We start from the raw sequence: 20388 nt of genomic DNA on the forward strand, positions 1-20388 counted from the left end.
CTTAACAGGGAAACCAAATCAAATTTCTCTTAGTTATGGTGTACACATTATCCCCTGAAACAACCACAACTTGAGAAAGAAGCTGCATGCTGATCAGATTCTAAACCTTTGTTCTCTTTTACTTCATTTCCTGCATAGCTTGTCCATCAGCCCCACGGGCCTTTGCCTTGCTGAGTTGCGGGAAAGACAACATGACCATTGCTTGGAAGCCTCCCAAACGCAAAGGAGGCACAACAATCCTGGGCTATTTTCTGGATCAACACGATGTGTCACAGATTGACTGGCATGAGATCAACATTAAACCAATCGCTCAGCGTGTTTACACGGTATCGGTGTTTGTGCCATAGTTTGCCCCTGAAGAAATAAGTAAATAAATTACTATCCCTTTTAAGCAAGAGTTTCACTCTCTTTCGATTCTATAGGTCACCAGCCTGGATGAAGGGCACTTCTATGAGTTCCGTGGTTATGCAATGAACGTGGTTGGTGTTGGGAAGGTGTCAGAACCCAGTGACATATTCAAGTGTGAGGAGTGGACAATGCCAGAGCCAGGTAAAAGTCAATGCCAGGCCTTGAGGTAAAAGTCAATGCCAGGCCTTGCTATCTTCACACACCCATTTACTGTGCACTCTCTGCATTTCCAGTGCTGGGTTTTAAAATCTGTGGTCTCACAATGTGATCCCAAATACGTACACACCCTGTACAACTCCTATCTGAACGGTTATGCCTCAAACCAGCTTCACACCAATTAAGAGTCCCAAAGCTGTACCATCAGGTAAAAGCATCTTGCCCAGTCTCACCTTGGAATTTAAAACAGCGGGAGAAGAATGCCCTTCTGGGGTTTAGGGCAATTGTGAGGTTGTTCAGCAACCAAACTCACAGCAGATGAGTCCCAAGCAGATGGAACGGTGGTCTAACTCTGCCCCCTCCTGGCAGGTGGGGGAGGATGTATGTCCATGGATTCAACTTTACAATTCTATGGTTCTATGAAATTAAGGGGCATGTATGCTCCTTGTCCCTGTTTTCCCACCTTCTCATCTGCACATGCTTTGAAATTTCATCTGCCCTTGAAACAGGACCTCCCTATGATGTCAGATGTATGGAAGTGAGAGACACATCTCTGATGCTTCACTGGGAGCCGCCTGTGTATACTGGAGCAGGCCCTGTCACTGGCTATTACGTGGATGCCTGTGAGGAGGGATCAGACACGTGGGAACAACTGAACAAGCAGCCAATATCCAGCACGCACATGAAGGTCTTTTTCTTGTTTTTCCTGTACCTTTTACATTTGCATTACAGCTGCTGTTGCTCCTCTGACGCCAAGGTCCACTGAAGCCCGCAGGTTGAATCCAGCCCATTAAGTCTGTTCTAGTGTACCACCAGCCGTCTTGCCAAAATTTACCTTGTAAAAAAGATCTCTTTTTCCTATTGCACAGTCCCCAGGGATGGTGTATCCCATTTGACCACTTGAGGTGAAACAGGAAGTGCTGTCCTGCCACTGCCGCCACTCCTGCCACCACCACACCTGCTGCTGTTGCCACAACTTACACCACCCAAAATTGCACCAAATTTGGGCGAGATATCAACCCGAAATTGTGTGAGATATTGTGCGTTCTGCAAGTTCTCACACGATTTCTTTTTTTTTTAACCATAATTTTTATTGTTTCTTCATAAATAAACATAATCAAATATTCTTACATAATCACAACTTAAGTTGAAAAATATATCCCTGATTATACCTTTTTAGGGATATCTCCTTTAGTTACAACATATTTTACATTTGTTCTGCCGAACACGGCTTCCCCTTTCTCCCATCCTTGGTTTTATTAATCGAGTTTTTACGACTTGCGCTCATATAAAACAGAATCTTGTTAGTGTTCTTACATCTTATCATCCTCTATGTAATCTCCATTATTTACAGATGCAGGTATCATGAAGTCACAAAAGATACAATTGGTGTTTCGCAGTGTGTTTTAAGATATTTTTTATGTTTTTATCTTCTTTGGAGTGGTAGGTGGGAGGGATTTTTAGTTGGGTGTGGGAATCTGTTAAATTTTAGTGCATTTGTAATTTTTATTGTTTTTGGTTTTATTGTTTTATTGTGTTTTTTGTGTTCTTCTTTTGTTGCGTTCTTTGCTGTTTTTTACAGAGGTTTTATTTTGTTTTTAAGGGGAGGGGTCAGGGCTGCCCGGGAGGGGGTCCCAGCAAGCAAAATGGCTGGGGCAGATTCCACAGGGGGGGATGCACTGGAACAACCGATCTCAGTGGTCACGGGTAGGAGGAGGAGTTACGCTAAGACCAGACCATGTCATTACCGAGGAGGCAGACTTAGTCGTTGTCTGAGGACTATCCCTGCCTCCAGGTCTGGTCCTGACCGGACGGATATTGGAATAGGCAAGGGATACCCACATGACCTGAAGGTGCTGCTGTGCAATGCCAGGTCGATGATGAATAAGACCACCGCCATTCACGACTTGATTGTGGATGGAAGATTTGACCTGGCATGTGTGACAGAGACCTGGTTGGAGGAAGCCGATGGGCCCGTTCTTGGCGCTGCTTGCCCACCAGGTTTCTCTTATGCACAGCAACCCAGGCCATCTGGGCGGGGAGGGGGGGTTGCAGTGATTTTTAGGAAGTCATTAGTTTGCACCAGGCGTCCTATTGGAAAGACCCAGTTCTCTGAGTGCATGTTCTGGAAGTTGGGCAATAGGGGCAGTACAGGATTCCTTTTGGTGTACCGACCTCCCCGCTGCACCAAGGATTCCCTGCCCGAGCTGCTTCAGGTCGTGTCGGATGTGCTCCTGGAGACACCTAGCTTGGTTGTCTTAGGGGATTTTAACATCCATGCCGACACGACCTTACAAGGAGCCGCTCGGGACTTCGTGGAAAGCATGGCCACCATGGGGCTGTCCCTGAATAAGTCTGGCCCAACTCATAGCCGTGGACATGCCTTGGACTTGGTGTTTACCACTATGGATGTTGGTGATCTGACATTAAGTAAAAGCGAAACAAAAGAAGTGCCATGGTCAGATCACTTTCTGGTGCAACTGGACTTCTCTGCAACCCTTCCCCTCTGCAGGGAGGTGGGACCGATTCGGATGGTCCGCCCCCGCTACTTAATGGATCCAATTGGCTTCCAGAGAGTGGTAGGGGATGTTTTATCCCATGTCGATGGCCTTTCAGCTGATTCCCTGGTGTCCCGCTGGGATGCGGAGTTAACCAGCGCTATTGACTGTCTGGCTCCGAAGCGCCCTCTCAGATTGCATGGAGCCCGGACAGCCCCGTGGTTTTCCCCGGCGCTGAGGGCGATGAAACAGTCGTTGAGACGGCTAGAGCGCCGGTGGCGGAAAACTCATTTTGAATCAGACCGGACACGGGCTAGAGCTCAACTTCGAGCCTACCAAGTGGCAATGGCGACGGCGAAGAGGACCTTCTTCACCGTCTCCATCGCATCTGCAGAAAACAGCAGCAGGAGACTCTTCCAGGTGGTTCACAATTTAGCGGAACCACCTGCTCCATCCGGGCCCAGTACGGGCCACATGATCTCCTGCAATGATTTTGCAAAGTTTTTTGCAGATAAAGTCGCTCAGATTCGGGAAGAGGTAGACTCCACCGTGGGAGCAGGGCCGGGGCGGGGGAGTGCTAGAGTCCTGTCTAGTCAAGTTTTGTGGGATCAATTTCAATCTGTTACCTCCGAGGATGTGGACAGGCTGCTTAGACGAATGAAACCAACCACCTGTCTCCTTGATCCTTGCCCATCCTGGCTTATAAAAGCTAGCCAGGAAGGGCTGGGCGATGGGCTTCGCGGGTTGGTAAATGCTTCTCTCCATGAGGGAGCCTTCCCAGACCCGCTGAAAGAGGCGGTTATTAAACCGCTTCTTAAAAAACCATCTTTAGATCCGGCCAATATGGCCAACTATCGCCCAGTCTCAAATCTTCCATTCTTGGGCAAGGTGATTGAGCGAGTGGTTGCGGAACAACTCCAGGCACGCCTGGAAGAAGCGGACCATTTGGATCCCTTCCAGTCAGGATTCAGGCCTCATCATGGGACTGAAACTGCCTTGGTCGCACTGGTCAATGATCTCCGGCGGGCTAGGGACAAAGGTAAGAGCTGTTTCCTTGTTCTGCTGGATCTCTCAGCGGCTTTTGACACCATCGACCATAACATCCTTCTGGACCGTCTGGAGGGCTTGGGAGCTGGGGGCACTGTCATGCAGTGGTTCCGCTCCTTCCTCCTGGGCCGTGTTCAGAAAGTGGTGGTGGGGGATGAGTGTTCAGACCCCTGGGCTCTCACTTGTGGGGTGCCTCAGGGTTCTGTCCTCTCCCCCATGCTTTTTAACATCTATATGCAGCCGCTGGGAGAGATCATCAGGGGGTTTGGGCTGGGTGTCCATTAGTATGCTGATGATACCCAGCTCTACCTCTCTTTTAAATCAGAACCAGTGAAGGCGGTGAAGGTCCTGTGTGAGTGCTTGGAGGCGGTTGGAGGATGGATGGCGGCTAACAGATTGAGATTGAATCCTGACAAGACAGAAGTACTGTTTGTGGGGGACAGGAGGCGGGCGGGTGTGGAGGACTCCCTGGTCCTGAATGGGGTAACTGTGCCCCTGAAAGACCAGGTGCGCAGCCTGGGAGTCATTCTGGACTCACAGCTGTCCATGGAGGCACAGGTCAACTCTGTGTCCAGGGCAGCTGTTTATCAGCTCCATCTGGTACGCAGGCTGAGTCCCTACCTGCCCACTGACTGTCTCTCCAGAGTGGTGCATGCTCTAGTTATCTCTCGCTTGGACTACTGCAATGCGCTCTACGTGGGGCTACCTTTGAAGGTGACCCGGAAACTACAACTAATCCAGAATGTGGCAGCTAGACTGGTGACTGGGAGCGGCCGCCGAGATCACATAACACCGGTCCTAAAAGACCTACATTGGCTCCCAGTACGTTTCCGAGCACAATTCAAAGTGTTGGTGTTGACCTTTAAAGCCCTAAACGGCCTCGGTCCGGTATACTTGAAGGAGCGTCTCCACCCCCATCATTCTGCCCGGACACTGAGGTCCAGCTCCGAGGGCCTTCTGGCGGTTCCCTCATTACGAGAAGCCAAGTTACAGGGAACCAGGCAGAGGGCCTTCTCGGTAGTGGCACCCAGCCTGTGGAATGCCCTCCCACTAGAGGTCAAAGAGAACAACAATTACCAGACCTTTAGGAGGCATCTCAAGGCAGCCCTGTTTAGGGAAGCTTTTAATGTTTGATGGATTTCTGTATTTTAGAATTTCTGTTTTCTTGGAAGCCGCCCAGAGTGGCTGGGGGAACCCGGCCAGATGGGCGGGGTATAAATAATAAATTATTATTATTATTATTATTATTATTATTATTATTATTATTATTATTATATTCCGTAAATTTTCCCCATTCTTTCTCGATTTTCTGATCTTTTTGGTCCCTTACTCTTCCAGTCAGCTTAGCTAGCTCTATATATTCTACCATTTTCTCTTTCCAGTCCGCTATTGATGGTACCATAGTGGATTTCCATTTCTGGGCTAGGAGCACCCTGGCTGCTGTGGTGGCATACATAAATATTCTTACATCCTCTTTTCTTATTTCCTTCCCAATTAAGCCCAGCAAACATAATTCAGGTTTCTTTGGGAATGTGTATTTTAACAATTTTTTTAACTCATTATAAATCGCCTCCCAAAAGGGTTTAACTGTTTTGCATTGCCATCACATATGATATATTTCTCCAACCTCCTCCCTGCATTTCCAGCATTTCCTATCCTGTTTCTTATAAATTCTCGCTAGCTTGACTGGGGTCAGATACCAACGGTACATAAGTTTCATAATGTTTTCTTTTAATATCGTACACGCGGTGAACTTGATATTAGAATTCCATAATTTTAACCAGAGATCAATTTCTATGTTGTGGCCGATGTCCCTTGCCCATTTGATCATGACGTCTTTTGTTTCTTCGTCCTTGGTATTCCATTCGAGAATAAATTCATACATGTTTGACAACATCTTTTTGTTTCCTTCCACAATTTCTACTTGAAATTTAGATTTCTCCCTTTCAAAACCGTTCCTCCTATTATCTTCCTTGAATAAGTCTACAACCTGATAATACTGTAACCAGCTGGTCATTTTAGATTTTAATTGATCATATGGTCTAATTTTCCAGCCTTCATCTGATCTTATTATTATGTCGCCATATGTTAACCAGTTACTTTCCATATTTTTTTTCTTAACTGTCAAGGCTTCAGTTGGTGATAACCACAAAGGGGTCTTTCTTTCTAGTAAGTTTTTATACCTTTCCCACACTTCATAAATAGGCTTTATGAATACGTGTGATAAAAATCCTTTGTGCACTTTTACCTTATTATACCACAGGTACGAGTGCCACCCGTACCTGTTCTTAAAACCTTCCAGGTCTAGTAGGTCAACATCTTTTAAAGCCATCCATTCCCTAGCCCAGACTAGACAGGCAGCCTCATAATATGTTTTTAAGTCTGGCAGGGCAAAGCCTCCCCGTTCTTTTTTGTCTATTAACAATTTGTGCTTTATCCTTGGGGGCTTTCCCTGCCATACAAATCTTGAAATCTTTCTCCTCCATTGATCGAGGCAGCCTGTCCCTTTAACTACCGGGAGTGTTTGGAAAAGGAAAAGCATCCTCGGGAGTAAATTCATCTTTATTGTGGCTATTCGGCCGCATAATGACAAATTTAGGTTTTTCCATTTTTCTAAATCCTTTTCTATATCCTTCCAAGTTGTTTCGTCATTGAATAAGTTAATATTTTTGGGTGATATCCATATCCCTAAATATTTTATTTTTTTGACTGCCATTATACCATATTCGTTCTGTAGTTCCACTATCTCCTGTTTACTTAAATTTTTGACCAACATTTTAGTTTTTCCAGTGTTCAGCCTAAAGCCGGCAAGCGTACCAAATTCCTTTATTTCTTTTAGAGCTTCTTTAATGCTGTCCTGCGGGTCCTCTAACATTAGAACCAAGTCGTCCGCAAATGCCTTTTGTTTAAATTCTTTCCTCCCCAATTTTATGCCCTTTATTGCTTTATTTTCCCTTATTTTTTTCATTAGTATTTCTAACACCGAGATAAATAATAAAGGTGACAAGGGGCACCCTCGTCTCGTGCCTTTTTCAATATTTAGCTCCTCGGTTAATACACTGTTTACTATAAGTTTGGCCTTTTGCTCGTTATAAATGGCTTTGATGCCATTCAAAAAAGTTTCTCCTACGCCCAACATTTCCAAAGATTTTTGCATAAATTTCCATGATATATTGTCGAATGCCTTCTCGGCATTCGACACACACACACACACACACACACACACACACACCTCTATGCCCTCCTCTGACATGTTACCTCTGTTACCAAAGGAAAAAAGAACAGGGAGGGGAAATGAAAGCAAGTACTGGAGTTGTTGCACCTCTGACATGTTACCTCTGATTGTTACCTGCTCTTTTTCTTATATTTTTCTTGATAGCTTTCTGATCTGGAGACAGGAAAGTGTTATATTTTTCGAGTGCGGGCCCTGAATAAGGCAGGAGTTGGCCCACCATCCTTGCCATCAGATCCTGTGGTAGTAAAAACTAAACCAGGTACAAAGCTTCGTGCCTCTGCCCTCCGCTTACTCTCCCTTTCCTCTCTCAACATTTTTTATTATTTCCACATTTCTTCACAAAAGTCTGCATTTCCTTGGAGAAAGATTAGGTCAGTAGACTGGGGGTGATGGGAACTGTAGTCCAAAACCTCAGGAGGGCACCAGGCCAGAGAAGGTAGACCTTTCATCGGAAGTCTTAATGCCATTATACAAATGTAGAGTGTGACAGCATTTGGTATACTGTGTACCATTCTGGTCGCCTCGCCTCAAAAAGGATATTGTAGAGTTGGAAAAAGGAAGAGCAACCAAATGATCGAAGGGATGGAATGACTCCCTTATGAGGCAAGGCTGCAGTTTTTGGGACCTTTTTGTTTAGAGAACAGCTGAGTAAGTGGTGACGTGGTAGAAGTTTATGCAGAAAGTGGACAGATAAAGGTTTTTCTCCCACACAGCACTAGAACGCATGGACATCCAGTGAAGCTAAATGTTGGAAGACAAATAAAGTATTTCTTCATGCAGCACATAGTCAAACTATTGGAACTTGCTCCCAAAGGAGGCAGTGATGGCCAGCAACTTGGATGGCTTTAAAAGAGGATTGGACAAATTCATGGAAGACAAATTTGCCGGTGGCTACTAGCCATGATGGCAGTGCTATTCCTCCAGTGTCAAAGGCAGTATGCCTCTGAATGCCAGTTGCTAGGAATCGCAGTTGGGCATCGCTCCTGTCCATCTTGCCGGCTTCCCTTGGGCATCTGGTTGGCCAGTGGAGGAACAGGATATTGAACTAGATGGGCCATTGACCTGATCCAGCAGGCTCCTCTTATGTTCTTATGTAATGGCATTAGGCAAGGCGAAAAGGTGATAAAAGTTGTGATTTATTTCACTGTGTTGAAAAAATTAAATTATTATTTTCTTTTAATTTGCAGGCACAAAAGAAATTGAAGTTGGGGTGGATGAAGAAGGATTCATCTATATGGCCTTTGAGGCTCCAGAAATGGTTGACACCTCAGAGTTTATCTGGTCTAAGGATTACGAAGGGTCTCCAAACCCTGACAGGGTCGAGGTTGCAAACAAAGATGATAAGTAAGCTTGCAGTGTTGCCAGTTTTTAATTAGGTGTGCTTTTGTGCCATTAAAAGCCACCCAAAGTACAGGGCGCTGAGAACAACTACAGCTACATAAATATGCCTTAATTTGTGTGTTTGCATTTTCTTTTCTTTTAAGATCTAAACTCATTTTGAAATATGCCACTGAAAGAGATCTGGGGACATACTCAGTAGAAGTAACAGACACTGATGAAGACATCTCTGCCAGTCATCTTTTAACCCAGGAAGGTAAATAATCAATCCTTACAGAGTTAAAAAAAGAAAGAAAGAATCTAGCTAATTCTGCATGATTGGAGGCTCATATATAAATTCCTCCCAAGTTGCTAGGTTTGAAATTGTGCATCCTCTGTGCTCCGTCCTCAAATGTGCCTGAAAGGGTTTGGGGTGGGCAGGTTCTGTTCTGCAAGACTCTCCTTTTTCACAAGGACAAGAGGTCTCAGTGTAGATTGGTGAATGTTTTCTTCCTGCACCTTGGAATGTTGGAGAATTCTGACAAAAATGGAAAAGGGAGCAGAAATAGTGTGTGCTCTTCTATGGTCACAAATGGAATCAGTCAAGTGAATACAACCAGTATTCATTCACAACATTGTTCTTTTAAGTCCTCAAGCAGTATGCCATGAGGGGTTTTTAAACACTGGAATGAAGATAAAGTATATAAGTAACTTAACTAGTTATGTAACATATGTTATATACCGGACAGTGAGACAAATACTGTAGTATCTGACAGAAACTCAGCTGCAGCAAAAGAGAAACAGCGCTGATTGAGAGGAATATAGGTCAGAAGAGAAATTGCTGCCTTCTTTTTTTTTTAATAGATATTTATTAATTTTCACAGTAAAAAAAAGGGGTTACAGAAAATTGGAAAGGGTGGGGGAAATACAAATACAAAAAACAAAAATACAAAAATCAGAAAGAACAGAAAAAAGCACAAAATAAGAAAATAAAAAACTGTATAACTTATCTTTATCACAGTGTATATTGGGACCTCCTCGGGTTCCCGTCCCTGTGTATCTCAAACACACTTCTAATTTAGCAAATTCTACCTCTAATTATTCACTTTTAATACTAAATTTCTTATTTTCTATTCTAAAATAACCTCTTCACCTAATCCACAGGTTTATTTACCACCTAATTTCTATTCTTAAAATGTTACTTTAACATGATTTTTTAAATACAATTTAAAATCTTTCCACTCTTCTTCAATTGCTTGTTCTCCCTGGTTGCGGATTCGTCCGGTCATCTCTGCCAATTCCATAAATTCCATCATCTTCATCTGCCATTCATCAATCGTTGGTAACGTTTGCTGCTTCCAATATTTAGCAATCAAAAGTCTCGCTGCTGCGGTGGCATACATGAAGAAAGGTACCTTTCTCTTGGGGAACTCCCTCCCTACAATGCCCACTAGGAATGCCTCTGGTTTCTTCACAAATGTGCCTTTTAGCACTTTCTTAAGTTCACTTTCTTAAGTTTAGCACTTTCTTAAGACTTCCGGGTTGGTTGCGAGCGCCGGCGGCTGCAGGAGAGATTCCTCCCGGTCCTTTGAGGGGTTCTGGGGGGTCTGCAGAGCGCGCAGCCCCCCGAAACTTCGGATAGAGAGTTCCGAAGGCTTGGGGAACCCGGCAGTTGTCTTTTTTTTGCCTCCCTTCCCCCCGAAGAGCTCTAATAAGAGCGCGAGAGCGGGAAGGTGGAAGGCACGGCACAGCGGGTACAGCGCTTTCCCTTAAAGGAGAAGCTCCGTTTACTGGCGGCGGAACAGCAACCAATTTCCTTCAAAATCTACAATATCAACATGGAACCATCTGGCCATCGTGAGTAACGAACTTAAAAAGCTTTTAAAATCTCTAATTTGGACGGATTTGGCCAAAGGGGAACCTAAAATTTACGGAGGTCGGGTTCTTCCCTCCCCCCTGTGGAAGATTGAAAGCAAAGACAGTCTCCGCAGCATTTTAATCATAATGCTTTGTAACTTTATTTCTTGGACTTTGTATTATCTAAAAGAGAGCAGGGCTCTGGAAAATACCCTGCAGTGGACAGCAATATTAATATTTGAGACTGCTTGCTCAAACTGGAAGCGGGACTTCGTTCTGATCTCTCTAGCCGTTCGCCATTGTGACGGCATAAAAGAAATTTCCATATGAACTTCTGTTTACCCCTTGACAGGCTTGGATTTGCCTGCAACCTTCCTTTGAGGATTTAAGGATGTTTTCTTTTCTATAGACTATGCTACGTATCGACTTTTGAGCTATAAAGTGACTGTGTGAAATATTGTTCCTTTGCCTTGAATTATTTTAATGAGCCAGTTCCAGTTTCAATATCTAGGCAAGCATACAGAGACTGTGTTATAAGTTAGCAGTTTGGAACTCTCATGCCAGCATTGACCTTGAAAAGACTGCTAGCTTGCACTTGTTTATACTTCTTCACTGATAAAAAGACATCTGGACTACTGGCGGTGAAAGAGCTCTTATTGACTGACTCGAAGCAATCTATTGAGTGGAATTTTCCGCTGAACGGCTTGCTCTTTCACTTGACTGAACGGTTTATATTTTACTTTGTTGCTTTGATTAAAAGACATCTGATTTACTGGCTGAGACAGAGGGCTTAAGGCCTAAGTTGGGACTACCATCTGAGTGGGAACTTTTACCGAACTGTGTGCCCTGAGATTGGATTGACTGGAAGTATGGCTGGAACACAGACTGGCAAAGAGACTGGCAAAGGAAAGAAAAAATCATCCATCTCTGCTACTTTGGAGGAGCAAATCTTAAGTGCTCTTGATCGAAACACGAAAGAACAACAACGGACGACTCAGGAACTTCGGCAACTGCGGGAGGAAGTGGGAGCAATATCTAAGGATATTGCCCAGGTGAGAGCACAGGTGACTGGTGTGGAGAAGAGACTGGACCATCTCGAGGAAGAAAAAGTACCTGACTTGGAGAAACAAGCCTATCAGACCCAGGTGGCTTTAGCCTTTGTACAACTACGTCAAAGAGAAGGAAATCTCAGGATAAGAGCATTCCCCAACATTGAGAAGAGTGATCTGAAAGAGGCAATAATTGAAGAATTTGTGAAGGCCTGGAATCTATCAAAGGAGGAGCTGGAAGGACAAATGATAAAAGCATTCAGATTTGGAGCAAAACCAAAAGGAGATAAGAAACTGGTTAGTGATTGCTTGGTGTCATTTCAAACAAGAGAACAAAGAGATAGAATTTTGGGCCTACACTACGAGAAAACCTTAAAGGTGCAAGGAACGCCAATAATAATTTTTAAAGATTTACCAAAATTCTTTTTGGACCTGAGATCCCAATATTCTGATTTGGTAGCCATCTTGAAGAGACAAGGGATTAATTACAAGTGGGAATTACCTGAGGGCTTGAATTTTCAATTCCGACAGAAGAAGATTAAGATCAGGTCAGACCAGCAGAAGAAAGAATTCCTTCAGAACCACGAGAGAGAGTTGTTAAGAGTTGGCCTAGCAACCTCCACCCCAGGTCAACCAGGAAATCCGATTGAGTTAGATTCAGATTCTTTCTTGGGAGCAGGAGCTGCGGCAGCAATTTAAAGATGTCACTTAGGATTTTGTCATGGAATTCGAATGGCTTGAATTCGAAACGGAAAAGGAATGAAGTTTACCACACTTTAGCAAAACAAAGATTAGACATAATATGTCTTCAGGAAACGCACATTACAAGAGCACATCAAAGACTTTTACAGAATAATAAGTTTGGTGAAGAATTCATCTCTTCGGATGATGTCAAAAAGAGAGGTGTGGTGATCTACGTGAAAGAAAAACTAAAGCCAAAGCTAATATTTAAAGATGAAGAAGGGAGATACGTTGCTGTGGAAATTGTATAGCAAGGCGAGAAAATCTTAATTCTGGGAGTCTATGCACCAAATGATGGAAAATCGGAGTTTTTTAAGAAGCTACATAATAAACTCTTGGACTATTTGGATTACAAATTATGCTTAATGGGAGACATGAATGGAGTGGTCTCTACATTAATGGACAGATCACAAAGACAGTCCGGTAGTAAAGAAGGAAGACTGCCAAAGTCTTTCTTTGAGCTGATTGAAAATTTTGATCTGATTGATACTTGGAGATTGAAAAATCCATTGGAAAAAGACCAGACCTTTTTCTCAAATTCCCAACAATCGTGGAGTCGTCTCGATTACATATGGATTACAAGAGAGTTGGGACCAAGAATAAATAATGTTGAGATTTGCCCAAGAACTTGCTCTGATCATAATGCTGTACTATTAGATTTAAGGATATCTCTCCAGGGAACTTTCAGAAGGAGAATGAATGATGCGTTGTTAAGAAATGAGAAAATAGTGGAGAAAGCCCAGAAAGCATTGAAAGATTATTTTGAAATAAATTTAAGGACTACAACTGAGAAAAAAACTGTTTGGGATGCCAGCAAAGCAGTGATGAGAGGATTTCTAATTCAACAGAATGCAATAAAGAAAAAAGAAGCTAATGCAAATAAAGAAAAGATTCTAAATCAAATGAAAGAAAAAGAAAAGAAATTGAGGGGAAATCCTAAAAATCAACAGATACAGAAAGAAATTAAAGCATTGCAAGTTCAACTTTCTAAATTGATGAATCAAGAAATTGAATCTAAAATTAAATGGATGAAACAGAAATCCTTTGAGTCAGCAAATAAATGTGGAAAGCTACTGGCATGGCAATTGAAGAGGAGGCAGAAATTGAACACTATTGTAAGTTTAGTGCAAGATGGGAAACATCTGGAGCACCCGGTAGAGATACAAAGATCTTTTCAGAAGTATTTTAAACAATTGTACAAACAAGACAATCAAAATAAAGAGGAAGTGGAGCAGTTTTTGGACAAATTTGGGCTGCATAAAATCCCAGAAGAGAATAAATCCCTACTTTCCCAACAGATATCAACGCAAGAAGTGGAATATGCTATACAACAAATGCAGTCGGGCAAGACCCCAGGACCGGATGGTTTGACTGATGCATATTATAAGACAATGAAAGATTGGTTAGTACAACCACTGAAAGATTTATGCAATGAAATTTTGAATGGAGGAGAGGCCCCCGAATCTTGGAAAGAGGCTTACATCACTCTGATACCAAAACCGGACACGGATAGAACGCAAGTTAAGAACTATCGCCCAATATCCCTACTTAATGTGGATTATAAAATATTTGCAAACATTTTAGCTTCCAGATTGAAAAGGGTTTTGAAAGACTTTATTCATCAAGATCAAGCCGGCTTCCTTCCGGGGAGGCATTTGAAAGACAATATCAGGAATATAGTTGATATTTTGGAAATGCTGGAGCAGAAGATAAACAAAAAAGCCATTTTTATGTTTATAGATGCGGAAAAGGTGTTTGATAATATTTCTTGGCTATTTTTAAAAAGAAATTTAGAAAAAATGGGAATGGGCGGTGGATTCTTGAATGGAGTAAAAGCAATCTATTCAGATCAAAAAGCTAAGATAATCGTGAATAATATGGTGTCAGATGAGATTAGAATTGAGAAAGGTACAAGACAAGGGTGTCCTCTCTCTCCTTTGCTTTTTATATCGGTCCTGGAAGTCCTGCTTGACAGGATTAGAAAAGATGATGAAATAAAAGGTGTAACTGTAGGGAAGAGACAATATAAACTTAAAGCCTTTGCTGATGACTTGGTGTTAACTTTACAAGATCCAGAGTCCAGTGTACAGAGGGCTCTGGAAGTTATTCAAGAGTTTGGAAGGGTAGCAGGTTTCAAATTGAACAAATCAAAAACTAAAGTATTAGATAAAAATTTGAATAAGGAAGAGAGAGAGAAATTGCAAGAAACAACTGGTTTATCTTTTGTTAAAAAAGTGAAATACCTTGGTGTTTATATGACTGCAAAAAACCTAAATTTGTTTAAAGACAATTATGTGAAACTATGGAATGAAGTTAAGAAGGATTTAGAAACGTGGACCAACCTGAAATTGTCTTTGTTGGGCCGTATAGCAACGATTAAGATGAATGTATTGCCAAAGATGTTGTTCCTATTTCAATCATTGCCAATAATTGAAAAGTTGAGTTGCTTTAAGGAATGGCAAAAGGTGCTTTCAAAGTTTATATGGCAAGGGAAGAAGCCAAGAATTAAATATAAGATATTGACTGATGACAAACAAAGAGGAGGCTTCTCTCTACCTGATCTTAAAATTTACTATGAAGCAGCTGCCTTTTGCTGGTTGAAAGAGTGGTTCACATTGGAAAATGCAAACATTTTGGATTTAGAAGGTTATGATAATGTTCATGGTTGGCATGCATATGTGTGGTATGATAAGGTTAAGGCCCATGGAAGCTTTAAAAGACACATTGTCAGAAATTCATTGTTCAAGGTTTGGTCCAGATATAAAGATTTATTAGAAAGAAAAACGCCAAATTGGCTTTCGCCTCTGGAGGCCAAGGTCCGAAAAAGGTTAAATATGGAGACCGGTTGGTTGAAATATAGAGATTTATTGATTCAAGATGGAGACCAATTTAAATTAAAAACATATGAGGAGTTGAAAGGTAAATTGGATGATTGGCTCCAATACCATCAGATAAACGAAGCGTTTAAAATGGATAGAGAAATTGGTTTCCAAATTGAGAGGTCAAAGGTGGAAACAGAATTGTTAGAACCTAAGACGAAAATACTTTCGAGAATGTATAAATTGCTGCTAGAATGGCATACAAAAGATGAACAAACTAAAAATGTTATGATTTTGTGGGCAAAGGATGTGGGACATAATATTATGATGGAGGACTGGGAGAAGTTGTGGAAGGAAAATATTAAGTTTACTGCGTGTAGCTTATTAAAGGAGAATATAATGAAAATGATGTATAGATGGTACCTTACACCAGAAAAGCTAGCAAAGATTTACCACAACAACAATAATAAATGTTGGAAATGTAAGAAAGAAATAGGTTCATTTTACCACATGTGGTGGACATGTCCACTGGTGAATGACTTCTGGAATAAGATTTATATGAAATTGCTGCCTTCTTACATCCTCTACCTCCACAAAGATGTCTCCTCAAGCAAAATCCAATCAAGTCTCCACCGCATGGTTACTTTGGTTTCATTCACAACTTATGAAACCTTGCACAACTTATGATCCACCAACCCAAACTAAGCTAAGCAGCCATGAAAGGCAGCCCACAAAAGGGGGGCAGTCCTTTACCTCCTGACACCCAACAGGCCACTGTATGTGGCGGGCAAACTTTACGTATGTGGCGGGTTCCAGGTTACACAGTCTAAGGCAATGCAATCAGAGGGAACCAATGTCATTGTGGGAGCATTGCACTCAAGCACCCCAGACTAGGTGTACAGAACCTTTAGCCCATGAGCTGAATGAGGCTCTCCTGTTCTGCCTATCCATAGCTGTTAAGTTCTCCCTTTTTTTAAGGGAAATTCCCTTATGCTGAATAGGCTTCCTCGCGAGAAAAGGGTGCCTATCCCTTGGGGACTCTGGCCTGGCCTGGCCAGGGCCATCTCCTAGACCACCCATTGCTGTGTGCCACCCTTGAGTGTTTTCTATTAGTTACTGAATCGGCTCCCTCCCAAAGCTATCTCAAAAGTTCTACCACTCATTTATTCAGTGCAGTAGAAATTTGGCAACTGAACCAAAGCACCAGCACCCAATGGGGAAAGGGTTGGGATGTGCATGGCTCCTTTTCTTAAGTCTAAGGCCTAGTTCTGTTCATTGCATTTTTTTCAGAACTGGACAAGCTGCGGAAGATCAGCCAGGAGATCCGCAACCCCTGTAAGTTGTTGTTTTAAAAAATGATATGTGACTTTGAAGCTGCAAACAGTGACCAAGGGGATTAATAAACACAAGGGTAAAAATACGGTGGTACCTTGGGTTAGAAACACCTCGGGTTACAAACACTTTGGGTTACAGACTACACTAACCCAGAAGTAGTACCTCGGGTTAAGAACTTTACCTCAGGATGAAAACAGAAATCGTGCGCCGGTGGTGCAGCGGCAGCAGGAGTCCCCATTAGCTAAAGCGGTACTTCAGGTTAAGAATGGTTTCAGGTTAAGAACGGACTTCTGGAACGAATTAAAATTTAAAATAGATAATAATAAATAACTCCTAGTGGTTTTTGTGTATATTTGTGTATATTTTCTCTTTGTATATTTTATATCAGCCTTCAGCAACCAGGCAAGCTTGTTTCAGGTGTGTTGTGTAGGCCCAGTTTGCACAGAAATCCAAGCCAGACCAGGGCTAAGGGTAAATGCATACAGGCATGTACTTTGTGGCCACTTTCCTCCTCTTCAGCCCTATCTGGAACCAAGCCATGGTTTAGTTTAGCATTGTGGCCAAACCCAGAATCACAGTTGGTTTTAGCTCCAAACCACAAGCTGTAACCAAGGTTTGTTCTTGACTTACTACTCATGGTTTGTCTGGAGGAGATGAACACAATGCTAAGTCAAAAGTGTTTTACTATGAGTATTCACACCCATGGGCATTGGTTTTGCCATGGATTGGCATAGTGTTAAAGGAAAATCAGACCAAATAATTATGGGGTTTTTTATTACATTTTGCAAGCCTCCCAATGAGTTCAGCAATAAGCCATAATCCATCAAATGTTGCTAGTCCAAGCTGAGCTTCACTCTTCATCCTCGGATTCCAATAACCTGGCACATCTTCTTCTATTCCTTTCAGTAATTGACCTGATATCCGGATGGAACATCGATGTTCTGGAGAAAGGGGAGGTGCGGCTGTGGCTGGAGGTTGAGAAGCTCTCCCCAGAGGCAGAGCTGCACTTGATTTTCAACGGAAAGGAGCTTTCAAGCACTCCAGTGAGTTTCCCGTCATTTGCTTTACGACAAGGGTGAGGAACCGCTGCCCTGCAGGCCAATCTGGGCTTCAGTTTGGCCCATGATGCCATTTCCCCCAAACCTGTCACTCAACTGATGTCACTTGGTGATGTCAGCTGATGGGCAGAGGAGTGAGGTTCAGGTCTGTGTTGGGTGTGCACCAAGAAACTGGGGCAAGCATCCAATAAAGCATAATTTAACACACATACCCCAGCTTATTAGCTGAGAGGGCTGTTAAATCCTGCTCAGTTTTGCCGTGTAAGGCATTTCCTTGTGGGGAATTGGTGTCTGCAGACAATTCAGCAGAAATACCCACCCACCCGCTCATCTGCTGATGAGTTTCCCTCAGATGCAATGGAAGAGGTGGTTCCAGTGGAAGATGCTAACAGTCCAGCCACCTTCTGTATGAAAAATGAAAAATGGAGAGGGCGCCATCTTGTACTTCTCAGGCCGCAAAATGTCTTGGGGCAATTCTGCTCCTAAGAATCCCTTCCTGCTTGCTCCCTTCTTGCTTTCCGGATGCTACAAACCCCATTTTTCAATTTTGAAGTCTTTGGAGTAGTGAGCTGATATAAATAAATGGTTCCTTCTTATTCTCGTGTTTGTCTTTAGCTGTGATTTTAGTGGGATTTTAAAATGCATTGTTCAGTTCCCCACTAGCCATGTTCTCCTTTGCTAACAACTTATTTTTGCTTGTGTTGCTGTTGCCGTTGTTTGCATTTAGACGCATAAGATCAATTTTGACAAAGCAAAAGGCCTTGTGGAACTGATCATCCAAGACTTCTCTGAGGACGACAAGGGGACATACACTGCCAAGCTGAAAGACGGCAAAGCTGAAAACCAGTTTACTTTGGCTCTGGTCGGGGACGGTATGTGGAGGGTCAGGAAGCAAAAGGAGGCAGCTGCAAATGTCTCTTGTGGCTGTGGGTCCACTGTAACTTTTAGGCAGCCTTCCCCAACCTGATCCCTTCCCATCAGCCCAAGCCAGCCCAAGCCAGAAGTCGGTGAGACTGATTAGAACTGTGGTTCAAAACAGTTGGAGGACACCAGGTTAGGGAAGGCTGCTTTTAAATGTTTAGGAAGTGTCTGAACTTGATGCAGTGTTTAGAGAACAGCTCTTAAATAGTTTGGTTTTTTAAAAAAATCACAAAGTTATGGAGATGTGGTGAATCACACTTAAGAACGGAAAAATTAGAAATTGAGACAAAGTGAAATGGAAAGATTCTTCCATCCCTACCACCCATGGGCAAGTGTCATTGCCTTCTCTTGTCTCGCAGTCAGTCTCCCACCTTCGCTCTGTATTCATGCCCTGGAATGGCATGAATGGCTACTGGAAAACCTAGTAAATCAACACATCTGGGGAAGTTACTCGTCTTAGCACAGTGTTAAACATTCAACACTATCCTTCATGAATCAATATATCTTGGCTTGCCATCACACGCTGATCCGATGGTGTATTTATTCTTCCAGATTTTGATAAACTTAAAGCAGAGGCTGATGCCAAGAAGAGAGAATGGAAGAGAAAGCATGGTAAGATATCCTTGCAGTCAGTGGCTATATGCCTGGCTTGAGAAGCTGCATTTGCGGCAAAAGAGGTTACCCAAAAAATGCACCTGTGATGGGGAGGTGGGGGAGCAAAGCTGTGATACCAAATTGCATTTGTTGACATGGGGCAAAGTAGGTCAAGGTTACAGGTAGAGGAGCTGAAAAGTCAGCAAGAGTTTTGAGTAGTGTGTTGTACTTTAGAGACAGTCCCAAAGCTGGACACAGACTTGTACAGTGGTGTGGATGGTGAAGGGGAACAATGAATCCCCAATGGCTTCTGCTGTAGGGACATTGAGCCAGTGTGGGGCCAGCGGATGCACCTCCCCACTTGGATGCCTGATTTGTTCTCATCTAAGAATTTTTCAAAACCAGGGTCTTTGATTTCTGATATTTTCCATTTAAAATTGTTTAAAATAGGAAAATGCCTCATTTCAACAAGCAAAAGAAGAAGGAATCAATCCTGTTCCCAAAGTGATAGTGCTCAAAATTCCACCCATCTCTTCACCTGCCTAGTTCTGCCTGGCCAAAATTCCCTTGATTGTTTTTTAAAAGAAAATTATGCTTAGCTATGCCTAGCATAGCTATGGGATGCAGGTGGCGCTGTGGGTTAAACCACTGAGCCTAGGGCTTGCCGATCAGAAGGTCAGCGGTTCAATTCCCTGCGACGGGGTGAGCTCCTGTTGTTTGGTCCCAGCTCCTGCCAACCAAGCAGTTCGAAAGCACATCAAAGTGCAAGTAGATAAATAGGTACCGCTCTGGCAGGAAGGTAAGCGGTGTTTCCATCGTTCGCCAGAAGCGGCTTAGTCATGCTGGCCACATGACCCAGAAGCTGTCTGCGGACAAACACTGGCTCCCTCAGCCAGTAAAGCGAGATGAGTGCCACAACTCCAGAGTTGTCCGTGACTGGACTTAAAGGTCAGGGTTCCCTTTACCTTTATGCCTAGAAACCAACCCCTTCTTCAAATCTACAATGACTCTGAGCACAGCAGGTGACCTAGATCAGGCATCCCCAAACTTTGACCCTCCAGATGTTTTGGACTACAATTTCCGTCATCCCTGACCACTGGTCCTATTAGCTAGGGATCAAGGGAGTTGTAGGCCAAAACATCTGGAGGGCCACAGTGTGGGGATGTCTGACCTAGATTGTTTCTTTCCATTTAACAGGTCCACATTTTATTGAACAGCTACAGTGGAAGGTCACTGAAGACTGTGAAGTCCTGTTGACCTGCAAGGTAATTAGCACAACCCCGGAGACTGGCATTATTATTATTATTATTATTATTAAGGAAAAGAAAAGTGGAGAAACAATATCCACAATTA

The 20388-nt window shown here is 43.0% G+C and overlaps 1 protein-coding gene across 1 annotated transcript in view; it reads left to right on the forward strand.

Annotated features, from left to right (window-relative positions):
- Positions 1-20388, forward strand: part of MYOM3 (myomesin 3) — a 52586-nt gene that overhangs the window by 19536 nt on the left and 12662 nt on the right. The window contains exons 17-27 of the mRNA XM_035120310.2: positions 139-326; positions 423-549; positions 1074-1252; positions 7489-7603; positions 8532-8688; positions 8829-8938; positions 16418-16462; positions 17369-17505; positions 18248-18392; positions 18994-19053; positions 20233-20300. Of these exons, the coding sequence (XP_034976201.2) occupies positions 139-326; positions 423-549; positions 1074-1252; positions 7489-7603; positions 8532-8688; positions 8829-8938; positions 16418-16462; positions 17369-17505; positions 18248-18392; positions 18994-19053; positions 20233-20300 (1331 nt within the window). The remainder of the gene's footprint in view (positions 1-138; positions 327-422; positions 550-1073; positions 1253-7488; positions 7604-8531; positions 8689-8828; positions 8939-16417; positions 16463-17368; positions 17506-18247; positions 18393-18993; positions 19054-20232; positions 20301-20388) is intronic.

Source organism: Zootoca vivipara, chromosome 6 (assembly GCF_963506605.1).
Source record: "Zootoca vivipara chromosome 6, rZooViv1.1, whole genome shotgun sequence".
Taxonomy (NCBI): Eukaryota; Metazoa; Chordata; class Lepidosauria; order Squamata; family Lacertidae; genus Zootoca; species Zootoca vivipara.